We start from the raw sequence: 24968 nt of genomic DNA, 5'->3' as shown, positions 1-24968 counted from the left end.
ATATGAAATGCTGAGCTATACTGAGTTACTCCCTCCAAGGCTTGAGAAAGAACCTAGGTAATCTCAGGTGCAGGGCCAGATAACGACCAGGTATTCTAGCCATGTCCTAGTTGTAAGAAGACCACTATACCCATCTCACAGGGAGCCAGGTAAGGGACGTGCTTTTAGTCTGAGGGGTGTTAGATTATTAGAAGGTATTGAAGCCCCTGCATCAGAATTTGTTTAAAAACGCCCCATGGTGTCGTCTGGAAGTAAGGGAACACAGGGCAGAATCTGAGAATAAAGGGTGCTAGAAGTTAGACACCTCTACATAATAGTCTACTCTTGTGTGCATACTGGAGTGTAATCATGTGTCGCCTTTCAACTTTATCCAGCTTTCATACCTCTAGAGATGGAGCAGCAGGGCCTCTCTGACCACTGGTACATGCAAGTGCTGTCACTGGGTTCCTACAGCTACTATTTATTTACTTTACCTCTCATTGGATCAGTTGTTTGTTGCAGTTTTATTTGTGCCAATTAGCGCATTTCCACAATATCATAAATGGGAGGCACAAGATTAGTGTTTACATGGAGACCATGCAGTGGTACAGTGGTTTGGAAACTTGACCCCTACACACTGTTGTACTCTACAGGCACTTTGTTTCCTTTGGACCCAGGTTGCCCTTGCTTAAGGTCAACAGACATACTAGTTTGCTCATTTTTGCTTACAGGAACACACACCCTAGAGCAACATAGAGGCTAGGGGAGCAAAGCCTTGTGTGATTGTAGAATCCACCTGCGCATGCATCATTTTCTTTGTCCATAAACAGGATATTTGCCATGAACTGTAAATTAAGTGTTGATTTGTGCTATATGTTGCCGTATGTTCTTTTACGTGATGTCTTCATCTTTTTACTTTTAGGGCTGGAGAAAACTACTGATCTGGAAATTAGTGAATTGAAACCTCATGACCTTTTAAGGAGACGGAGTAGTGCGAGTTCCTTAGATTCCACAGTGTCCTCAGGAATTGGAAGCATTAGCACCCAAACCTCTATGCCTGATGATTTTGAGCAGTTTGAGGTTATTAAACAGCAAAAAGAGATAATTGAGCATGGAATAGAACTGTGAGTGCGCATATAATTGTCTTTGTATTTGTGTTGTTTAAAGTTCTAGCACTCTGGAATCATGTGATTTGAAGGTACTCTTCAATTGGTTTGTTCTTTATACTTTAGCAGTAAGGCCTGTCGCAAAATCGGCAGTGTTCAGCCAGAAGCCTGATTTTATTAATTGAATATTTTTTTTTTTTTTGCGCACTAGCAAAGCAAAAGCCTATGAGAAGGATTAAGGAACTGAAACCTCAGCTTTTGGAGACTTTGCTGCTTTTAGCACCCTGGCAGTGTGTACGTGACCCATGTTTTAACAGAAGTAATTTGTCAGAGCACTAAGCTATTGGCATGCAAACATAAAAGCTGATGTCCAGATATAAAAACAAAACCCATTGCTATATGGCCATAGGAAAAATGCATGCAGTTGAATACGGGATAGAACAGTGTCCTTTCCAGTCAAAAAGCATTTTCCCAAGCCCTTCTACCAAAGAGGCCCACAGACTGGGTAGATGTGGGCAGGCAGGTGCCTGGTGTCATTTCAGTGCTCCAGACAGCCCACAGGATCCTTGGAACATTCAACAGTACGAGAACAGTTACCTCTAGGCAAAGTATCTTGATTGGATGGTTGAAATAAAAGTTCCACTCAAGTTCTAAAATCTATTAAAACATGCATGCTACTGATCGACCCCATACTTCCAGCATTCAGATTGGTTAAACAATTGAAAAACAACTTGTCCACCCAATGTAATAATGACCTATAAGGCAATCCAAATCTTGACAGTTGGCGCAATAATCCATCAATTCTTTATGTAAAGAAATTCCATCAAATGTTGACAAAATCACATACTATAAACCCCAAGAGTCATTGCTAATCCATGACAATTGATATAATTGCATATACAAATGGGAGGAGCATCAGTCATTGCATCAAAACAAATACAATACACCTTTCTTTTATTTAAAGTTCTCTTGCAGGACTTTTAAAAACTTTAATTAAAAAATACCAAATTTCACATTCTTCCGTACTGCAGCCAGCAAATAGAAAAGCAGCTTGTTGCTGAGTAAAACCAACTTTTTAAAAATCTGCAAACAATACTGGATGTCACAAAACGACATCTGTGCATAACATTGTCAACATAATCGCCATCAAAACTGCATATAGCGGAGTATGGGTTCCACCACTTATACACATCTTTTGTAGGGCGCTGACCTGATCTTGCCTGCGCTATACAACTTTATTGGTTAATCAAATTGCAACTCTTGCTGGGATCATCTTCAAAAGGAAGAAGGGTTAAAACTGATGTCCTATCCCTTGCATTAGCCGAACCATAATCTTTAAGAGTGGCAGCGATAGAACTATTAAAACTGAATTAAAACGTTGGTGTCACTGATTTGCACGCTACATAGGCTTCCCTTTGAACCAGAGTGCTCGCCATCAGGATGTCTATTATCTGCTTCATCGGGACCGCCATGCCAGATGGTCAGTAAGAGTTAGATGGGAGCCTCTGGCAAACTAATCAAAACCAGTGTCTTCTAGTTCCACTTAAAGAAGTTCCTTTTAGTCATGGTCTTGGGCACAATGAGAACACCTCTCATGAAGTCAACTAACACTGCCTAAGTATCTTTAGGAATTCAATCCTTAAATATCTGTCCTATAATGAAGCAGTCTTTGATTGATATACATCCATGGCAATAGCCGGGTGTAGTCCTTTCCTCTGCCTATATACGCAGAGGCATAGCTCTGTTTCCTTGGTGAGACCTTGCAGCCACTTTTGTTAATGTCCCCCTTGAAATTGCCGCAGTATTTATGGGTGAGGTAGTTACATTAGTATTTGAATTAGCAGATCCCTGTCACTAGCCAGAATGTAACTTCTCACCCTCAAATTTATGAAGCTTCCCAGCCAAAGCACCACTGATTACATTATTTACTACAAGCTTTCTTTTTAGCATGAAAGCCACGTAAGTGGCTACAAGTAAAACATTTAGTGTACAGCCTAGGAGAACTGCACCCTCTGTGTATAAAATATGCAATCTCTTATTGCCCATTCTCAGGACATCAGGGGTGTCTCATAAGAACGATGCCTCCACTCTAAACAGAAAAGGACCACAGGAGAGCGGCTAAGAAACGCCCCTAATGGGACTCTCAATAGAACCACGAAGGGGAAGACATTTCTCTGTGCTGCCATATGTGAACAATTCGGTCAGATTCAAATATAACAATCTGTAGTAAGAGGATTCCATGCACCATTCCCATGAACCTCATGACCTCCCACAAGGCTGATCTAGCCAGTAAATTGAAGGAAGAGCGGAGGTCCATGAGTGCCAGGCCCAACCCCCACTACCCGACCAACTATATTGTCACCAAGGAGCTGGAGTTTCTGACATTGTTCTAATAAGCAATCTGAAGCTAAACCGGGCCTCACACAGAATATTTCCTTCTTCGCGCCATATTTCCAGTTGATAAAGTAAGAATTTCTCCATTGTTTTCATGGTTGTGTTAATAAAGGAGTTAGCAAGTGGTCTTTGCCCCATCTGCCTTTCTGAAAATGTAAATGTGAAGGATTATGAATTTTGAGCAGGAACCTGAGAATGATCATGTTAATAGAACAGCTTTGATGAGATTGGACAATAATGGGTTCATGGTCCTAGATTTTCTTTAGAGATCTGTGGGTAGCCAATCCTCGGCCTAAAGCCTTAAAGGCTTATTTCTTAAAATTATGGTTTACTTGGGACACCATAACTGTTATATGCAGAGTAAGTAAAGAGCCCTGAAAATACCAGTTTGGCCCAACCTAAAGAAACACTAGCTTTTTTTATATAAACAGTAAAAAAGTTCCTGTTCTCTGAACAGGTTCTGTAGACCGACATAACACTCATCAATTGTTGAAAATCAATGATACTTTTGGTCGCTGTTGTTCCGATTAGCTTATTGGCTTGGTTTGCTTTGCAACCTGAAGTAAAGTGCACTAAAAATGGCTGTGTGGCTGCCTGACATACCCCGGAGCAGATGTTGCGGGGAGCCGATAGTTGGTGTGCTGCTGCATACTGGGACCTTCTGTGCTCTCTCCCCACCTTTCGCCTCACCCTGGCGTGGTGCAGTTCAGTGCAGTGCAAATATCTCAAACTGTGCATCCTAGGGCCTTGAACCAACCACAAAAACAGAGTGGTACATAACAGAGTGGACACAACATCGAAAAACTCCATATTTTATTGTTTGTTTTATCTGGCGGGGGGTCCCCCTTATCCCTACTTTTTTCCCGCCTTTTTAAAGCCTGCCCAACCCCATCCAAATCCATGTTAACCCCTTACCCCACTACCCTTTATATATTTATTTAATCTTGTTGGTGTTTTTCGGTGTAATTGTCCGCTCTGTTATGTACCACTCTGTTTTGTTGGCAATAAAATGACTAGATACCCCTTGAAACGTGGTTTTCGAGGTCCCATATGATATGGTGTTTATAACGCGCTTGTACACAAGTGTTACTAAGCGCCACAGGACAAGGATGGGGGAGACAGATGGAAGACAGGACAATGATCCTACTAGGCCTTGTGACATTTGGATCATGCAAGTGCAACAAGAAAAGTGCAAGGGAAAAGGGAGAGGGGGAAGTGCAGGGGAGAGGGAAGGGGAAAGTGCAGTCAGGGCACCAAGGCTGTGAATAAGGGGGCGGTATGCGTTAGGGACTGTAACTAAGTGCACAGTAGGCCCAGAGGCAGTGCAGGAAGACTGGTTGGTTCCATGTCATTTCATTGTGGGATGAAACTATGATAGGTTTTTCTCTGTGGATATTTCAATGAGAAAAAGCATCTTTTTATCTTTGGGGGGATGCCCCAACCCCCATCCCCTTTAATTATTTAACTATTCCCGAACACCCACACCCATCTATATATTTTTTTTAACCCCCTAGAAAATTCGATGAGTTTTCATGCGGAAAAAACTATGAAGAAAAACCGAGCGTCCTTTCATCCAACGATGAAGGGACATTGTACCGACTGGTCATGGAGGGGGGCCTGGGACCCTGTGAGACTAAGGGTACCCAGAGAACAGTCGGGGCAGGCAGACGGGATGGTTAGCAAGGAAGAGGGAGAGAGAGAAGACATAGGAGAAAGGGAAGGTCTTGAGCTGTTTCCGGAACTTTAGGTTGTCTGGCTCAAGTATGAGAGGGACAGGGAGGCGGTTCCAGAGGGAGGCACCTGCAGAGGAGAGATCTGCCACCCACTCTGATTGGAGAAACGTCTGACCCTCAGAGTTCAAGGTAGCTTAGCGAAGGGATCTAGAGTAAAGCTATTCAGGCAGAGAAAGTTGTATATAGTGCGGGCCCCACCCCCAGAAAGCCTTGTGGACATTGCAGATGGTCTTGAACTTGATTCTTGCAGGCACCGGGAGCCAGTGCAGAATTTGTCAGGGCTGGAGAGATGCGGTCCCTGGGCTTGAGGCCAAGGATAAGTCTTACAGTCCTGCTCTGGATTAGTTGAAACGGGCCAAGAGTAGAGTTAGGCAGATGAGGCAGAGGCTGTTGCAGTAGTCCAGCCTAGAGAAAACCGGAGCTCTGGAGACAGTGAGCTTCTGGGGGAAGGTGAGAAAAGGTAGAATACCTCTGAGGTGGTGCAGCTGGAGGTGGGCCTTCTTGGCAAGATCTGTGATGTGAGGAGAGAAGGAGGGAGTGGAGTGAAGATTACCCTGAGGTTTTTTTGCCTCAGAGGAGGGCGAGGGTAGAGGGCCCAAGGAGGGTCGCCATACTGCAAGAGGGAAAGGAGCAGGGGTCCCAATTAGCAGACTCAGTGTCTTACTGGCATTGAGGCAGAGATCATTGGAGGCGCACCATTTGTGAATCGCGGATAAGACTCGGGAATGAGCCAGGCAGGAGAGGAGGCTGAGGGAAGCCTGAAAGAGAGCTGTGAGTCATCCGCATAACACTGGAAGGAAAGCTAACTAGGCTTCTGATTAGTCGTTTCCTGCACAAAACCGAACTGAGTGTTGCTGCAGCTACAAGAGAATGAATGACTGGACGCCCATTGCAGCAGAGTACCACCCTCTGAAAGCTGGGAGTATTGACGCGACTAACGAGTAACCACATGACTGCGCGTTCTCGCATCAAAATGCGTCAAACAAAGGTGTCTGAGGACCCTCTCATGCTTTTTGTTACCAGGCTAAATTTATAGACCACTGAAAAGAAAATTAAGGAAGTGTTCTCCAGAAGGGGAGACATTTGAAAGAGTTGCCTTGTCAGAGGCCTGGTAACTGGATTCTCTAAGGGCTATGCATTCATAGAGTACAAGGAACAGCGGTCTATATTAAAAGCACACAGAGATGCCAATAAACCTTTAATCGACCAGCACAAGATAATGGTAGACTTTGAGTTGGAAAGAACCTTAAAAGGTTGGATACCACAAAGCTTTGAGGGGGTTTTGGAGGCAAAAAAAGAATCTGGACAGTTGCGATTTGGGAGTTTAGACAGACCCTTCCGGAAACTCTTTAATTTGCCAGCAATGCAGAATTACTTTTTTGAAGATAGATCTTCAGAAAGAAGGGGGCAATCTCGTGAGAGAATGGCAGGAGCGGGACAGAGACCACGAGAGAAGCAGGGACCATAGGCGAACAGAGGAGTGATCATGTACGTGGGGGGAAAACATGCATGACAAAGAACTTGAAAGAGGGAAGAAGCAGGGATTGTGCTAGAAGGGACAAGGAGAGACCTCGAAAAGAGAGAGGGAAAGAAGCAAGGACCGAAGTTTTTGAAAATGTAGGGAAGAGGATGAACATGCATAGCTACATTACTTGTTTGAAGGATTTGAATGACCATTCTTTGATTGGACTCACATGGCTCCTTCTCTGAGTGGATAGAGATGAACCAGGGACTGCGCCAGGGGTGTGTGCTCGGTTGTTTTTATTTTGTTTCCATATAAAGGACATGCATGCCTGTTGGAAAACTGTTAGGATAAATCTGCCCAAGTTGGGAGATGTAACGGTACAATATTTAACATACGCGGATGACATTGTCATCTGCGATATGACACAGATAGGCCTGCTAGGCTGTGGAGCAGAGTGTTGCATCTAACAGCCTCCGTGTCAATAGAAGGGATACTGTTTGAGTTGGGAAAACTCACAATCCAAACAGTAATTGACTGGGGTAAGCTGCAGTTATATGCTTGTATTGTCTCTCCCCCCCAGTTTCTTTTTCATCCACCTGAATGAAGTGTGGTTAAAGGGTAACTGTATGGTGTTGGTAGACTGGGGTGCATGGTGTACGCAAACACTTTCAAAAATGAAATCTTCAGCACATGAACTGACCACGAATCCCAACAAAGTGAAGCAAAGGTTATTCAGACATGTGTGGATACGGTGGTCAGTCAAAAGGCCGGAAAAAAAAATATCGAATGACAAAAATATCGAAAAAAAAATATTTATTTACATGTATTTTTGGGGTCAGGTAAGTAAAAAAAAGGGGTAAAATAAAAAACAATGAAAAAAGAGGGGTTGGGGGAACCCCCCATTTCGGGAAAAAATTTTTTTTTTTTTTATTTTTGAGATTTTTTGGTTCAACCTTTTTTTTGATTTTTTTATTTGTCTTTTCACTATAAACCGTGTGGATACAGCTTGCGACCGGTTTGTTGGAGTACCGTTGTTTTAACGATCATTTTACTTGGTCGATAAAGAACTAGAACATTCTAGCCTCATATTTGAGGAAACACCAGGTTCCAGATGTTGAGATTAAAATTAAATCTGTTCCCCAACGATGGAGGTACTGGGGATAACGAGTGGTCCCAAAGGGAAAAACATCATGCTGATATTGTGCCCTAGAGGATAAAACTTTGAAGCATTTGTGTGTGTATTGTCCGGCTTTTGCTGTGGTTGAGGAAAACTGATGTGCACTCTAGTGTATCAGATGAGGATTTATGGATTAAAATCCTAAATACAAATGAAATTTCCTTGTCCATAGGGCTGCTCGAATTTTTTGATGTTTTAAATAAGTAGAAAGGGATTCAATGATTCTTTAATTTTTCCCATTTGTTCTTTCATTCTTTTCTGTTTTTAAGTTTGTGTATTTGGTTTTAGAGTTTTTTTAGAGTCTTAATTGTATTTTAAAGAGCTAAAGATTTTAAGATGTGAAAATGATTGTTTTAAATGTAATTATGATGTAACGGGATGTGTGAAAAGTTCAGTTCTGTACCAAAACACACAATAAATCAATAAATAACACTGGAAGTTGGAAGAGGAGGTGGTAATCAGGTAGGCCAAGTAGACATTGAAGAGCCAGGGTGAGAGGATAGAGCCCTGGGGGACATCGCACGTGGAGAGGGAGGTGGTGGAAAGAAAGCACCCGAGTTGGACCTGGGATGGTCGGTCCAAGAGGAAGGAGGTCAGCCATGCCAGAGCCTGATCCGTGATGGCCAGATTTCGCGGAGATGTTTAATCAGGATGGCTTGATTGACTGAATCTAAGGCAGAGGATAGGTCAAGGAGAATGAGGACAGCGGGAGAGCTGGAGCCAAGGTGAAAGAGTAGATCTTCAAGGGTATTCAGAAGAGCAGTTTCTGTGCCTCTGGCTGCTCTAAGGCCAGACTGATGGTCATGTAGACAATCAACAGATTCAGTGTGGAGGGTTAGCTGGGAGATGGCTTGCTTGGGAAAGTAGTGATGGAGATCAGGCGATAGTTTGCCCGAGAGGAAGGATCATACAAAGGCTTTTTTTAGAAGGGGGTGCCAAGGAAGTGCTTGAAGAGAGAGGGGAAAGATCCAGTGGTGAAAGAGTGATTACAGAAATCAGCCAATGCTGGAGCGAGGGAAGCAATGTGGTCCTTAATAGTTCTGGAAGAGCAGGAGGGCACCTGTTTGCAAGACACTTTAATAGATAGGACTTGTCTAGAAACATCGTCAGGTGTTATACGAGAGCAGAAGAAAAGGAGAGGAGGGGGCGAGGCGGGCAAAAGGAGCCTTCGAGTGGTAGAGAGGGATGGCGAGGAAGAGGAAAGTGAGGACAGGATGTCCCGAGTTTTAGTGGTGAAATGAGAGGCCAGAGCCGAGCAGAGGGCCTGGGAGGGAACAGGATAGGTGAAGACTGCAGTAGGATTGGCCAGCTCCTTGCAGATTTTAGAGTTTGGCAGTGTTGTATATAGACCTAATTTTGTTCCTCAGGTCGGGACCTGTCCTCCTACGACCACATACATGTTTCGCCTGTTTCAGGCAACTGTCTCATGTGTGAATATGATGGAATCCCGGGAAAGGGGTGGGTTGTCCAAATGTCATGCAGCCAGTAATGCCTGCAGGGTCCCAACAGGTAACTATGCAAAATGTGGTGCAGATTGGTGAAATAGTGTGGACTTTTATAAGGAACAATGCTTTCCCACAAACACTGTCATCCGCCCATTTTCACTTTTATAGCTGCACAGTCATCTTTTTGGGGTCGATGAGGGCTCCTAAATATTCTTATTTTCTTCCTAAACCAAAAGATTGACCGGGAGGAAAGTTCAAGGGCAACGCGCTCACCTTGGAAGCAAGGCGATGCGGAGCAACACAGGTTCAATCTCCGGGTCAGCGCTTAGAAACCTCTGGGTATTAAGCGTGTTACAATTACAAAGATGTGTGCCACTCTTGAATCATCACAAAATCTGTAACCTTCCTTTGGGCTTTTGTGTCCAGATTTGTATAGGTGGCACTTAAAGGTGTAATGTTCCCAGTCCAGAGACAACTTCTTAAGTTCTGTCAAAAGCTTCTGATTGACCTGGCTAGCCCACTTCAAGCTAACCATAATAACCAAAATTACGTAGCTATACATTAGACAAAAGCAAACCTTTTGTTTCTTATTTTAAACAGAAGGCTTTAGTGAGAGCAGTAAACTGCTACCACCGAGCATGCTTGAAGAGCATTAATGAACATTCAAAAGGGCACTATCGTGCAGTAATTGACCTTCTACCTTGTGACGGACTGAAAGGTCCAATTCTTCCATTCTAGCAATACCCCTCTATATCTTCTCATTTCTTAGCCTGGATTACCTGACTCCTCATGGCACAGATGCAGATTATGGTCCCACAGCATTACTGTACAAAAAGTATCCAGCTTGACCAGGTTTTCACTCATAGCTGGTTTAATAGGCATTACTGTTTTGTAACAACTAATGTACAATTAAATTGGGCTACAACCTGCTGTACTCCACAGCTGTCCCTATCTGGAACCCCATGTTAAATCCATTACCAAGTGCAATTGCTAGTTTTTGTTCCTAGAAGTGACCGTGGGAGATATGGGACTGGCTGTGTATGGTAGTGTCTGTCTTCCTTGAACAGCGGGGGCTACAGTTTCCAGACAAGAAATGACCAGTTGTGTGCATGGTGTATGGCAAGGAAACCTGAATTCACATCTGAGTCAAAGCTGAGAGACTCCTGTGAAAGTTAAATATGACGGCCCCCAATGATTGAGAGAGCACCAGAATGTTTAATGGTTGTAACTCTCTGATTGGAGGGCAGAGCTTCGTCCCGAGAACCAGGATGAGGAACTTCTTTAACATGTAACACCTGTGGTTGCTTCCCCAAGCAAAGAGGATGACAGTGACCCAATGGCAATTAGTAAAGGTACCACCTGAACCTGCAGCACGTGCAGACCTTTTCTTACAACAAATCTTGGTCCTGTTGGCATTTGTGCCAGACCTTCCATTAGAGACCAAGGCATGATGTCTGTTTTTGACATGATGGGGCCAGCTGAGCTGCAAGCCCTTGAGCTATCCTGCCCTCATGCCCTGCTGACCTGTCCTTACGCTGACCCAGCATGATGAAGCAAGGGCAACATACATTGGCAACCAACAGAGCCTGAGACCTGTGGCTGCTACCAATCAACTAGAATAATGATAAATAGTTTAATCCAAGAAGGAACTCAAAGTAAACATCAGTACTCTGGAGAATCTCACCTACTTAAACTGCCTATACACCATCACCATTCAATACCTGAGCTGTCTCTCCAACAAACCGGACCCCTGCACTGCCCCCCAACTCTAGCAGTTTTTTCTCTTTGGGATGCACGCTTGGGATGCGTGCTTGTTTAGCTATGTTTCTTGCTTGATCAACTGAATAGCCTCACACATTTCTCAGAGGTTTGTCTCCCATTTATTTTCCTTTATCAAAAAATCAAAAAGCCCTAGCGAGCGCACTCTCCCTGTGCAGATGGGCCAATCCCTCACAGGCCATGACTGAAAATTCTGGATAATACCCATGCATGATATTTCACATCTCAGCTCACCTTCCGAATGGTGCTGGAGTGGTTCTAATTCATTGCTATACCATATTTGTCTCCATTTTTAACAATGGTGACTGCTGCATCAAGACCATTATCCCACTCCGCAAATCGGAATGGTTGTATGTGATTTTAATGCATTGTTGGGTAAACTTTTTTTTTCCACCCACTAAATGCCCTTGTCAACATATTTTAAGACTGGTACAATCGCATAAACAATCTCCAATATTAAAATATGTGGGTAACGTGGTGGATAGTGTGTCCAAAAATATTGTTTCCTCAACAGTGTTTTGGTTTAATGATAAAATCATGAGACTATGTCCCAATTTAGTGATAAAAGATGTAGTAACTTCTGCTTGGCCCTTTTTGAGAGCCAAAGCTAATCCCCTGGCCAGGATTAAATCAAGAGACAAAATCTCTCTGGACTTGCTAGTTGCCTAAAAGTGTCTGACCCCAAAGGCGTGTGGAGTGGTGCAGGCTTCCCTATGGCAGGCCAATTCAGACCATTGAATCTCTTAGGGAGGTTTCTTGGGCTCTAGGGTGTTTGATGGCCCAGGAAAGACCCAGTTTACTTTCTTTTTTCTTTTGTGGGTTCTGTCAGGCTATAAGATCTGGAGTTTATAGGGCAAACGCCCAACCTTTTTTCTTTTTAACAGATTTTATTGAGCTTTTAATGTCAACATAAACTAATAAAGAGCATTCTAACAGAACTTCTCCCACCGAATACACAGTGATCAGTAACACAGTAGGTGCAAACAAACCCATATAAAACACAAAAGGTTCATCCACAGACACCCGCACCTCATAGCCTACCAAGAACTCTTCACAAGTACATAAAAGCTGCCCACACCCCCAACCCCTGTCTGCACTCCATAAATCAGGTCGACCAACGTACTACATTTTCCCATTTTGTAGTCCACACTAGGCACACTTCCTATTCAGAAAATCCCTATTTGCACAAATCTGTATTCCCAAATATGTACAGGACTTTTTTCGATCTATAATGTGCATTCTATGGGGACCTCGCTTTCATGCCGCCTAGTCCCTGTAGTTCAGCAGTTTATCGACTATTGCTCCAAGTGTTCCGCCAGGATGCAGAGGATTCAATGGCATCCTATGTGCACTTTCCACCGAGAAGAAGTTTGAGAGATTCTTTTGCTCAACCACCTTTTTTGAACCACTCCTCGACATATAGTTTAGTTGTCATACTTTGGTTCTCTCAGGCAAGCCACTCAATTGTGATGGTGATGGAGAGACTTTGGAGGAAGGGGCGAGAATAGATCATCCTACCTCAGCAGACAGCCAGGCAAGTGTCCTGACAAGAGTGTGTGTTGCAGCATCAACAGCGCCCAGTGGGGCACAAGAGGCCAAACACTTAAAGCATAGAGGTTGAGGGTCCACTGCTGAAACATGTCACTTGCATCGAGCACAGAAGAAAACCTGTTTTTTTTCCTCAAAATAATAATAAAAGAAATGTGCTTTCCCTGAAGGGCTTCGGTGCAGAGTAAAGGACTGGTGGATGTTCAGATGGATTTCCAAAATAAGCCCTTGGTGGGAAGATTTTGGGAGGCCACTCTGTTTATGGTAAACGGGGAAAACACAAAGGCGGTTAGCCAAAACCCCCAATCAAGTTAAGGTAGCTGAGCAGTCGAGGCTTAGTCTCAGGAAAAGCATGGGAGTGGTCTAGGGCCAGAAAGAGTCCTCAAAGAATACCAATAATTCAGGTTCGACAGTAAATATTTAAAAATAGTTATTTATTAGGTTTTCATGTGCACACTAATAAAAATCGTGCTTAAGTATTGCCACACAAACACTTATAAACATATATACACATGCACCATTTGGAATATAGAGTTGCATATGAATCCATTACCAGTGCAATACAGGTGAATAGTCTGATTCAAGGAAAAATAGGCAGAACCAACACAAGAACACTTGCATCAATGTTTTTTTTTTATTTTTTATAACTTTATTTATTGACACTTGCCATATGCAGGACAACATCAACATAATTCGGAGCATGACAAAACATAGTACGACCATACAGTTTACAATAATATACTCTTAGAGCGTTAGTGGGAGATGCTGGCAAATCAGTACATGGAAGGGAGTCATCTCTGGCTAAGTACATACAAATAGCAGTCCATATGTCTTTTGGGCGGCTGGTGTTTGATAATGGGGTGATGGACAGTGCCTCCATATCCTTGGCCCAGCCAACATCGCTCATCTAGGCCTCCCTCGTAGGAGGGCACTTGTGTCCATCTAATGAGAATAGCCGTCTTGGCCAGCAACAGTCCCAAGTTCAAGAATCTGCGCTGAGGTACCCTCAGCCGCCCAGCATAACCAAGTATAGTCACAGGCTGATAAAGCCAAATGGTGCCCCAATACATCAGTGTGTTTTCAACCACATCTCAATACTCCTACAGTTTTGGGCAGGACCATAGCATGTGTAGCCAGTTTGCGTTTTTATGGTACACCTGGAGCACACATTTAGTTTATGGGTCCGAAACAGGTTCAGCCTTGCTGGTGGGTAATACAATCTATTTAGAATCTTAAAGTGAATAAGTTTAAATTTTGAGTTCAACAACACTCCCTTTGACCGTGAACAGGTTACTAGCCAATGTTCGTTGGTGAACTCTACTTGTAGATCCTACCCCATCTGTAGCGTATGGTTCCTGTAGTGCGTGCATACATGGATTGCGCCAGTTTATATAAAACAGAAATATTTTTCTTGAATGTGCATCTTTGTAAAATATACGACAGACAGGGGTGTGCCGGAGGCTTGTCCGGGAATGTGGGCCAGTGCGTCTGAAATGCAGCGTGCATGCACAAATAATAGTGTCTGTATGCCGGCCATCCCCCACAGCTGTCTTCAGTATCCCCCAGTCCACAGAGTGAGCCTCCAGGTATAAGTCGCCAGGTAACTGGATCCCCTCTGCAATCCAAGTATTCACAATACCACTATCCATGATGGGAGGGAGTATCAGGAACCCCCATAGGGGAAGAAGCTTGTCCTACATGGGTGCATTTGCCACCTTAGCGTTCAGCCTCTTCCATGCTTTCCAGGTTGCCCCTACAGGGTCCAGCTGATGTATTGCCTGATATTTCCCTCCCACCAACAGTGATGCTAATGAAGTGGGGCCAGCTCTAATCCTCTCTAGACGGGCATGTGGGAGGGTAGAGTTGCTCGCTGACCAATAGGTCTCATAGTGTATTTGTGCAACTATATAATACGGTTAAAAGTCAGGTGCGTTAAACTCATCCTCCTCATAGGGTCTGGTCAGGTGCGACCAGTTCATGCGTGCCATCCGTGCAGCCCAGATGGAGGTGCATTCCACAGTGATATTGTGGAACAGCGCATGGCCAGGCCTGAGGGGGATGTTGTGGAACATGTAAAGCAATTTGGGGAATACCACCATTTTGTTTAGGGATAAATCTCCCTTCCAGCGACATAGGAATCTTTTTCCATTTTAGGAGCTTAGCTCTTATGTCTCCTACATATACCCCGTAGTTCAGCTCTCGAGTGAGGTTCGGCATCCGCGCTGTTGCTGTACCCAGGTGTCTTATAGATTGGGCAGCCCACTTTAACCCCATAGTGTGTGTGGGCCCTTTCGTGCCTGTCATCCGGGGGAATATTTCTGATTTGTTGCTATTTAGGTGTAAACCCGAATGTGCACTGAATCCCACTACCATGTTGAGTACTCCGGCTAGGTTACTGTCAGGATCTTTAATGCACAAGAGAATGTCATCAGCATATAGTGCTATAACTTCTGTTTTTCCCCCCTATCCTTGTACTTGCGTGACTATGCTCAGCGCGTGTCTTGTCTGCCACTGGTTCAATAACTAGCGCAAATAATGATGAGGATAGTGGGCACCCCTGTCTGGTCCCACCCTCTAACTGCAAGAGCGGAGTATCACAACCATTTGTACGGACTCTGGCATAAGGTCGTATGTAAAGCAGTTGCATCCAGGAGATGAATGGAAGCCCAAACCCGTAGTTGGATAGCATCTGTAATAGGAACGGTCATGACCGTGTCGAATGCTTTTTGCATGTGTTATGATACTACCACCGCCGGCACCTCGGGCAGAGTCTGGGCTATAACGTTGTACAGACGTCTGAGGCTCACTGGATGTACCATATGGGACATGAAAAGGGATAGTCGCGATGCCAGCACTTTGGCAAACATTTTGGCATCTGTGTTGATAAGAGACAACTGTCTGCAAGACCTGCAGTCCTCAGGTGCCTTGCCAGGTTTGAGCACACTTTGCGCACTGTACGAGGCAATACACATTCCCCCAGCACCGCCTCCCAGTGATGTAGCAAGTTTGAGGCTAGAAAGACAGAATACTCTTTATAAAACTTTGCACCCAGCCCATCTGAGCCGGGGGCCTTGCCTCGGGGCAGGTCCACTATGGCCGCCTGGATTTCTTTGAGTGTTAGAGGTTCCTCCAGTGCATCACCAGTCTCATGGGAAAGTTGGGTTGTAGGTATCTTGTTGTTTTCAGTGGTGCTCCTCTTAGGTTGGTATAAGCAGAGGTCGAAGTGGGCGGGAGCGGTCGGGAGCGGTGCTCTTATACTTTTTATTTTTAAGTTTCACGGTTGCCTACAATTTTATTTTAAAAAGAAAACTTTCTGGAATGGTTTAGTTTTCAAATAAGTGTAGGAACAAGTTGAAGCTTGCACTTCAGTGCACTGCACTGAACATTTCCATAAATAGCAGGTGCGTTTGTTTGGGGGTTTAGATTGTGTGTGGGAGGGGGTGAGACAATGGGGTTTGTCGGGAGCAGGGGCAGGCCAGCAGGGAACATAGTTCCACTACTTCTTTTCGTACACTTCGACCACTGGGTATAAGTCCCAGTAGAAGTCATAAAAGACCTTATTTATGTCTGTCTGCAAGCTATTGATCCATCAGGCGCCCTGACAAAGGGTATATGCGCACTCCCGGTCGCTGACTTGACTAGGCGCGTCAGTGTCCTGCCCGGTCTGTCCGCTTCTCTGTACCTTCTGGCCATCAATGGTTTGTCCATGAACCTCCGCTCCATTTGTGCCATGTCCCTGAGTCGGGCAGAGCCCACATTTCTGCTGCAGTGCCCCCCATCTCTTCTTCTTTCCTAGCCAGATCCCTCCGTAAGCCCTTAAGGGCTCCAAATTAGTCTGACTAGGCTACTCCCAGAACATGCACCTTAAATACCTGCCACAGACTGGCCATAAACAAGACAGACCCCACATTGTTATCGAAAAAGGAGGACACTTGGTCTCGCAGATACAGCGAGAATGCTGTGTCCAGAAGTGAAGCTGGTTTGAACCGCCATGGCGGCGGGGTCGACCCTTCCCCCGGAAAGTCTAGCGTTAAAAGTACTGCGGAGTGATCCGAGACAATGCGGGTAGTATTGAGCACTGCGTGACCATGTTAATCAAGGGGGGCTAGACACTAGCCATATATTGATGCAAAAGGACATGTCGTGCATAGAGGAGTAGAATGAATACTCTTGTCCTCGCCATGCAGTGTCCAGCAATTAGGAGACCATGCTCCTGCATATTGCACACTATTACCTGAGCTGCCGTAGATAGTGACCGAGACGAAAAGCCAGGACGGTCCAGTGTTGTATCCACTATGGTATATTGTCACCACCCATCACAATCTCCGCAAAGTGGTGTGAGGCGCAAAGCTCAAGTAGCTTAGTATAAAAGACTGGGTCATCGATGTTTGGGCCATATACATTGAGCAAGAGGATTTCCTTTGTGTGTAGGATACCATGGACCAACACGTATCCACCCTCGGCATCTACCTTGTTGTCTAGGTGAGTGAAGCGCAAGGTGCGATATATCCGAATAAGCACGCCTCTAGCGCTAGTGGAATAGGTAGTGTAGTATCCCTGCAGTCCCCAGCTCGGTACCAGGCTGAGAGCTTGTTGGTCCATGGCATGAGTTTCTTGCAGAAATGGGATATGCTCTCCCTTCCTATTCGCATACACTGCTTTTTTTCTAGGCCTTAATCGGATTACCTAACCCCCTAACATTCCAGCTGAGAAGCGAGACACTCTGAGTCATCCCCAACGCTTAAACCAGCATTGTACAACCAGATCTCCCCAACCCAGGGAGCTAAATATGGAGCTATGGGAGCTAAATATGTGTTCCATCCCAAGCTTCACCAAGTGTAATTTTAACAAACCCAAATGTGCATTAACTTCCCTCACTGCGCCGCAAACTGTGGCTGCACCTGCCCCCACATCGACCAACCCCAAACACATTTGCACTCACAAGGTGGAATGCTGTTATGGCTTGGAGCGGGTGGGCCACCTGTAGCATATTTGAGCCCATTGTAAAACTGAGAAAAAGAGCAGCTTGGCCCATCATTAATGGCATTACTATGGCCATAACACACAATATCAGGATTTCAGGAGGGCAGCATAGATTGCAGGTGTGGTTAGAGCCGCCTGGTGGGGTGACCACAGGTATATGCGTCTCTGTAAAGGCTACCTCTTAGGTCAGGACCGTGAAGAAGTAGGTCTTAATATTGTGCTGAAACTTGAGACGTGCCGGGAACAGCATGGCATACGATATACTTCTTTCCCGTAATAGTTTCTTTACACCGGCAAATATGCAGCGCTCCTACTAGGCCGCTATTGTGAAGTCCGGGTAGATGTGGATGACGTGAGATTCATAGCATAGTTACTTCAGCTCTCTATCCCTGTAGTTCATAATACGGCTGATGATGGGCCGAGGATTCTCTTCAGTGCCTGATAGGCGCATTTGACAGTGAAATGTGGGAATAGCCCTGATTCGCCCAGGAGCGCACTGATTAATTCCTCCACCCCTATTTCCATGTTGCCGCGAAGAGCCGTGTCTGCCAGGCTGCAGTGCTGACCACAGAGCAATACAGTCCATCAGGGAAGCTGTAAGTCCTACTCCTATATCCCGTCTCCTTTCTTCCATACTGTATGGGCGCCCCTCGCTAGGGAAGGGAAAACTGAACCTTTTTCACCAGAAGAAATTGTGTTCCCCTTTAAATGTAAATTCGTGTGGGGCGTGTCCCTGGAAACATGCGCTTCCCTGACTCTGCCCACCGGCGCCACTCCCCAGTCCTCTTTCTCCGTCTACTGGAACGGACTGCTTTCACCAGTGCTCTTGGGTTAGGCCTCCAGCCTTGTAATTCCATGTGGTCTTCACCGGGATATTTTCTTTTACCTTTTTTCTACATAGCAATTATCAGAGATAATACTCTGTCCTCTGGTGCCACGCTCCTCCCCGGTACTTGTTGACGATGGCGGGTTTCAGCAGGTGTCTGGCCTCCGTGGGCTCCTTCCCTATGTTAGATCCCCACACGCTCCGTCTCTGGTGCCTTGGCGGCGACTACGGCTGGGACAGCTGTTCTGTGTGCAACACACTGACCCCCGCAGTCACTGAAGAATCGTTTAGCCAGGCGGAGGGAGCTGTTTGAAAGATCACCACCAGAAGACATCAAGTCATATGTGAGGAGGAAGGCCAGGCCTAAGGTAGGTGCCCTGTTCACCTCTGCGCCCCCGCAAGGGTGTCTCCTTCCCTGGGAAGCATACCAGCGGGAGAGGCTTTCCAGGTCCTAAGACCAGCAAGGGGACAGAGTCTCCGAGAGCTACTCGCCAACAGGCCAGGCCAGACAAGATGGCGGCACATCCGGAGCTTCCCCATTCTGGCGTGGAGATGGGCCACTTACCGGGTCCACGTCATACTCAACCACATCGGCACAGAGACGGTACACAGGCTCCAGCTTAGTGCGACAAGGACGGCAAGTTCCTCACCCTCTTGAAATCGCCTCAGATGGGCACAGATCCCGGTTCCAGTTCAGGCCCTGGTTGCTATGGTCCCATTTTTCACGTTGGCTCTGCCCCGGCTCAGCCCCCTCAGCACTCTCTGGCACTTCCCATCACCACGCCACAGCTGCCTGCACCTAGCACACCACCAGCAGCTCCTGACATGCAGGACACAGCGGGTGAGACAGACGAAGAGGAGGATCATGATATACCCTCCTCAGCTAAGGTTTTCCATGCGACTATCGGGTGCGGCCGCGTACCTGGGGATCCCGTAGCCCCAAATTGAACAACATGAGGCGGGGGTCTTGGCTGAGGTGTTGACGATCTGCCCATCCACAAGAACTCTCATCCCTCTACAAAAGGATGTAGAATTCTTTGGCCAAAAAGGGCTTGCTAAAGCTGCATTCCACGCAGCATATGAATAAGCGCCTTGATGCCAAGTATAGGGAGGCAGAAGGGGAATCACTCATACTATCGGTGCACCCCCAACCTCATTCCTCAGTTATAGCTCCGACCTCCATTTAATCTAAACCGCAGGCTTCTTCATCTGCCCCCACGTCAGCTCTCCTAGGGGAAAGAGGAAAAGCTGTTGGAGTCCTATGGCAAAAAGTTATACTCTAATGCTATGCTCCACCTGCGACATGCCAACCAGACAGCATGTTGCCAGCAGTGAACCAAAAGCTTTGGCGGGAGATTGCGGACTTCCTCCCGGAACTCCCCCGCATAGTCTGGCAAGATTCAGGTCAGGGTTGGCAGAGGCGAAGATAGTGGCCCACAATATTGTGGAGTCCACAGTGGCACACATTGACACCGCGGCAGAGCTATCTGTGTCGCCAACGACATGAGGCCAGTTGGCTTAAGGCGGCTAAGCTTAACCCTGATTTGCAGGAGTGCATTTTTGACCTGCCGTATGAAGGGGGGTGGGCTCGTTTCACTCGACTAACTACGGATGAGGTACTTGAAAAAGAGCTTGCAAACATTTAAGTCCTTGTCAATCTTGACAGAATCTGCACCCAAGTTCTGTAGCCAAAGTTACTAAAGCTCTGACAGAGGTCCGGGGCTTTCAGAGCGATGCTCTAGTCATCCCGACAGGTCTCATAGCCAGTACAGGCGCAAGCAGTACAAATCTTCTGACAGTGTTTTCCCAGATACCAGCCGCAGAGGGAAAGAAACTGTGACAGTACCATCCAGGTCCACAAGTCTCCAGTGGGGGGCAGGTTTCCCTTTCCCATCCATTCCTGGTGGGCAAGGTTCGCAGACCCATGGATTCTCTCTGTAGTTTCTGCAGGCTTCTGCCTGCCAATACCTCCATTTCCTCTTCCCCACACTCCAATCCCCCCCCCCCACTCCCACAGATTGGAACGGCAACTCTTCTGGCGGAAATCAGCTCTCTCATTGCGAGTCAGGCGGTGGAGGAGGTTGCAGCTTCACAGCGAGGCATGGGCTTATTCCTGTATATTTGCCATACAGAAAAACAACCAGGCTGGCCTGAGAGTTGTTCTAGACCTTACTTCCTTGAACCTTTCCCTACCCCTTCAAAAGTAAAAGATGGTTACTCCAGCACTCATTGCGAAGACACTGTGTGGGGGAAACTGGATGTGCTCCCTGGATCTGAAGGATGCTCACCTGCACGTTCCGAGTTGGGAGCCCCATCCTTCCTACGGTTCAGCAACATGGGCTTTCATTTTCAATAGAAGGTCCTCCCTTTTGGCCTCAATTCGGCCCGTGGGTCTTTACAAGGTTAATGAACTCGATCGCAGCCCTGCTCAGGGCAAAGGGCTACCACCTTTATCCATACCTCAATGACTGGCTTGTCCGAGCAGAGTCGCCCGAGGGAGTACACCGCACAGCTTCAGCACTTATGCACATGCTATACGATCTGGGGTTCTCGATCAACTTCATGAAGTTGCAGTTACTTCCCACTCAGTCCTTAACATTCCTGGGATAATTTGGGATACGAGGGTGGAGAGGATCTTCCCGATTGCTGTGATCTTGTCTTCCGAGGGGAAGGCCATGAATGCCATGAGGCATTTTCTCAGCAGACCAGTAACCTCAGCATGGTGGTACCAGCACCTGCTCGGAATAATGGAGGATTGTCTTTTGGCGGTTCCACACATAAGACTCAAAATGAGGAGGCTGCAGCTACATTTCTCAGCCTCTTGGAATCAGTAGACGGGCTCCCAAGCAGCTCCAGTCCGTATACCACAGCACCTCCACCAGGACCTGGTGTGGTGGAGTAGAGAGACCAACCTGTTAGCGGGCAGGCCATTCAGGCTCCCTTTACCAGAGAACACCATTACAACAGACATGTCCCTAGAGGGATTGGGGAGGGGGTGGGGGAGGGTTACACTGGACAACCGGTGTCCATGGAGTATGGTCACGGCAGTAACAGGTGGAACACATCAACATCAACTGGCTCGAGATGATGGCCATCTGACTTGCTCTGAAAGCTTTCCTCCCGATTTTCAGCAGCAAGTCGATTGGCATCCAGACACAGCTCCACTTGCATGTATTACATCAACAAGCAGGGAGGTTCCAGGTCCCCTCTGCTCTGCAGGCTGTCCTTCGACATATGGGAGTGGGCACTGTCAAACAACATTTATTATGAGCATTCCACCTTCCGGGGGAATCCAACATGGAGGCAGGCAGACCTGGCAGGCTGGGGGTCGACAACTACGAGTGGCAGTTGAACAAAGAGGTCCTGAGATGGGATATTCGACAGTTGGGCCCACCCTCTGGTGGACCTATTTGCCATTACGAGCAACAAGAGATGCCACCAGTTTGCTTCCTGGAACGGGCAAGGCAAAGGATCTCTGGGGGACGAGTTGCAGATTCTGTGGAACAACATGAATGCATACGCCCCCCCCAACCCCCCCCCCCCACTCTATTGATTCACAGGGTCATCTGTAAGGTCAGGGAGTCGTGGAGCCTTTGACTCATCAGCGCCATAGTGGCCAGCAAGATCTTGGTTCTCGGAACTTCCCAGACTGTCGGATCAGCCTCCAGTAACCTCCCGTTGGGTCCAGCCCACTTATTCTCCCAGCAGGGGGGCACAGTGGTTCACCCCACTCCGCAGAAGTTAGCCCTGGCAGCTTGGTTCCTGAACATGTCACCCTGACGCAGCTACACTTTTCACAGGACAACCTTGCTATCATACAGGGGGCAAGAAGCGACTCCACCAGAAGTCCATGCAGGAGCAAGTGGACGAGATTGTCACTTGGCCATTGCAAACAAGATGGATCCGCTGACATGCTCACTGGACGATGTGTTCTCCTTCTCTGCGCATCTAGCTTACTAAGGTGTGCAGGTAGACACCTGCCTTACGTATCTGCAGCCATATGGGCATACAAGAAGACTCAGGCGGCATCTCCTCCTCCAGTCCGGTGGTTAAAAGGCACCTGGTTGGTCTGACCAGATTATATCCCCCCGTCAAACGTCCACATCCGGTCTGGGACCTTAACGTAGTGCTGGGTGCTCTGGCACACAAACCCTTCGAAGCCATGGGGTCAGCATATATTAGGCTGGTTACTAATAAGACTGCCCTACTAGTTGGCCTTTTCCTCAAAACGCTGGATCAGCGAAATTCAGGCGCTGGTGGCTTCAAAGCCCTATACAGCAGTTCACTGGGACAAGGTGGTGCTTAGGATGCACCCTGCATTCCTCCCCAAGGTCGTTTCATACTTTCACTTAACAAGAAGATTGGATCCGCAAGGAATGTTGGAAGTACTAAGATGAGGCTCAGAAGGTATTGCACTGTCTGGATGTCAGGCGTACTCTAAGATTCTATCTGGACAGGACAAAAAGCTTCTGTAAATCGTATGCCTTGTTCATCACTTTTGGGGGTCAAAACCAGGCTGTCAAGTCTCAATGGCTTCCATAGCAAGGTGGATTGTGATGGCCATCAAGGAGGCGTATGAGGGGCAGCACAGGTCTTTGCCAGCAAACATGCACGCTCACGCCATCAGAGCCAAGACCACAGCTTTGGCAGACGATCAGCAAGGTGACTACTGGGGCTTCCCCATCGGCATTTTGCAAACACTACTGCTTTGATGCCAGTGTCAGATCAGACGCAACATTTGGCCAAGCAGGTTGAAGAACTTCTTAGAGGGGAAACTCTCCTACCCAGGGCTACATTCAGTTGTAATCGCCCATACAATATTGAGGAAAGGGGTTGGGACATAGGAGTAATTATAAGTTACTGACTGTAGTGACTAACATACTCCTAGTCCATAGTCTCCTTTCCTCCATACGTCCCACCATCCTCCCTCGTAACATCTGTGTCATTAGGCAATTGTAATATTGTCGGCGCGTCAAAGGGGACTGAGGAGTGGCGCTGGTGGGTGGAGTCGAAGACAATTTCTTCGGGTTAAAAAGGTTCTGTTTCCCGTCCCTAGTAAGGGACGCCCATACAGTATGGAGGAAAGTGGACTATGGACTATGGACTATGAGTTTGTTAGTCACTAGAGTGACTAATTTATAATTCCTCACTATATTCCAGGTCCTGTCACTTTTGGCTAGCACACAGGGCCCAGTCTTCAGCCCATGGCTCTCCTCCACTGGCTTCCCACTATTTCTGCAGTACTGGTAAGCGCTCACCGTGTGAGTGTGTTCCGCTGCCCCTGCTCTCCTGTTTGCAGTGTTATATGTGAGCAGTGGCAGCGCCCGGGCAGGCGCTGAATCTCAGATGGCCCCCTCCCCCGATCGGGCGAGGGGAAAACCTTTTTTTAAAAGAAAGAAATGGCTGTTGGGCCCCCCACTGTGCTTGAGTCAGGCTCCCGGTCTACTGGCACTTGGCCACCTCAGGGGGTAACAGAACCGCCTCTCGGGATCTCCAATCGGCTCACCTCCAGCGGCCGCCCGGCTGTGCCCGGCCCTGCCTTGCTGCCTGTGGTCTGGATGACACCCGGGCCACAGCTGACAAGCAGGTCCAAGGCCGTACAGGAGCAGATGTCAGGCCCAGATAATCTGTGGCTCCTCTGCTTGCAATGGCAGTTGTTTGTATAATTGAATTTATCGAGGGGCTCGACCAGTGTCTGAGCCACTGCCTGCTCCGAACGAGCTTAAAGAAAGCCGCCATGTTAAACAGCTGCTCCACAGCCCCCCACCCCCACCAACTTCGCTCAATATTAAATAAGTTCAACCCTAAAATGGTATGGGGCCTTCTGCCCAAACGTCACAAGTTCCAATATAGAGCCTTTTCAGGCAAGGAGTTCAGAAACTGCAGATGGATGTGGCTGCGCTAATGAACATTTTTAAAAGTTAAATAAGTATTTACCCAAAATCAGGTAAGTAACCCACTCTTATCCTATTCACCAGTAAGACCTAGGAAAGGATCCTTAAACCGGATTAGACGACCAGAGTCTAGGTCAGAGGGATTTAGGGTCAAGGACTTTACACCTAATGTTACCCTATGGAGGATAAGGAGGGACAGACGGGTATGTTAAAATACCCCCCCCCCCCCTGACTCAGATTCTTCCATATACCACTGCAGGTCTTCTGGAACCTTTTGGGGGCTTGATGTTCTGCGCTTGGTTGGGGTGAGGAAGGCCCAGGGGGTCACAGGTGCAGAGGTCACTTTGTGTCTGGAGTTGGTCTCGTTACACAGCAAATGGTTACAGTCCGCTTCTAGAAGATGCCCCAAAATGAAGACTTGTGGTGGAGACCTCCTCAGAACACCGCACAGTATTGAAGGAGTGATCCAACAAAGGTCACCACGGTCAGGTCGGGGACAAAGAAGCAGCTGAAAATGTGAGGTCAGGTAATTTGTGGCACAAGCTGGAAATCTGCAAAATTCTGAAGCTCCGCTCAGAACGATGACGCCTGCAGTGAGGTAGCCCCTGGGCTATCTGGTCAGTCAACTTGGTGGTCCAT

The 24968-nt window shown here is 46.9% G+C and overlaps 1 protein-coding gene and 1 pseudogene across 1 annotated transcript in view; both read left to right on the top strand.

The window, feature by feature from the left end:
- ARFGEF2 (ARF guanine nucleotide exchange factor 2) overlaps positions 1 to 24968 on the top strand; it is a 2106550-nt gene that overhangs the window by 773340 nt on the left and 1308242 nt on the right. Inside the window, exon 14 of the mRNA XM_069651280.1 lies at positions 902 to 1103. Coding sequence (XP_069507381.1) covers positions 902 to 1103 — 202 coding nt within the window. The remainder of the gene's footprint in view (positions 1 to 901; positions 1104 to 24968) is intronic.
- On the top strand, positions 6083 to 6805 carry LOC138579566 (U11/U12 small nuclear ribonucleoprotein 35 kDa protein-like; annotated as a pseudogene).

Source organism: Ambystoma mexicanum, chromosome 3p (genome assembly GCF_040938575.1).
Source record: "Ambystoma mexicanum isolate Mex_15411 chromosome 3p, UKY_AmexF1_1, whole genome shotgun sequence".
Lineage (NCBI taxonomy): Eukaryota > Metazoa > Chordata > Amphibia > Caudata > Ambystomatidae > Ambystoma > Ambystoma mexicanum.
The sequence above is the reverse complement of the archived record's forward strand: the minus strand, read 5'-3'. Positions and strand labels throughout refer to the sequence as shown.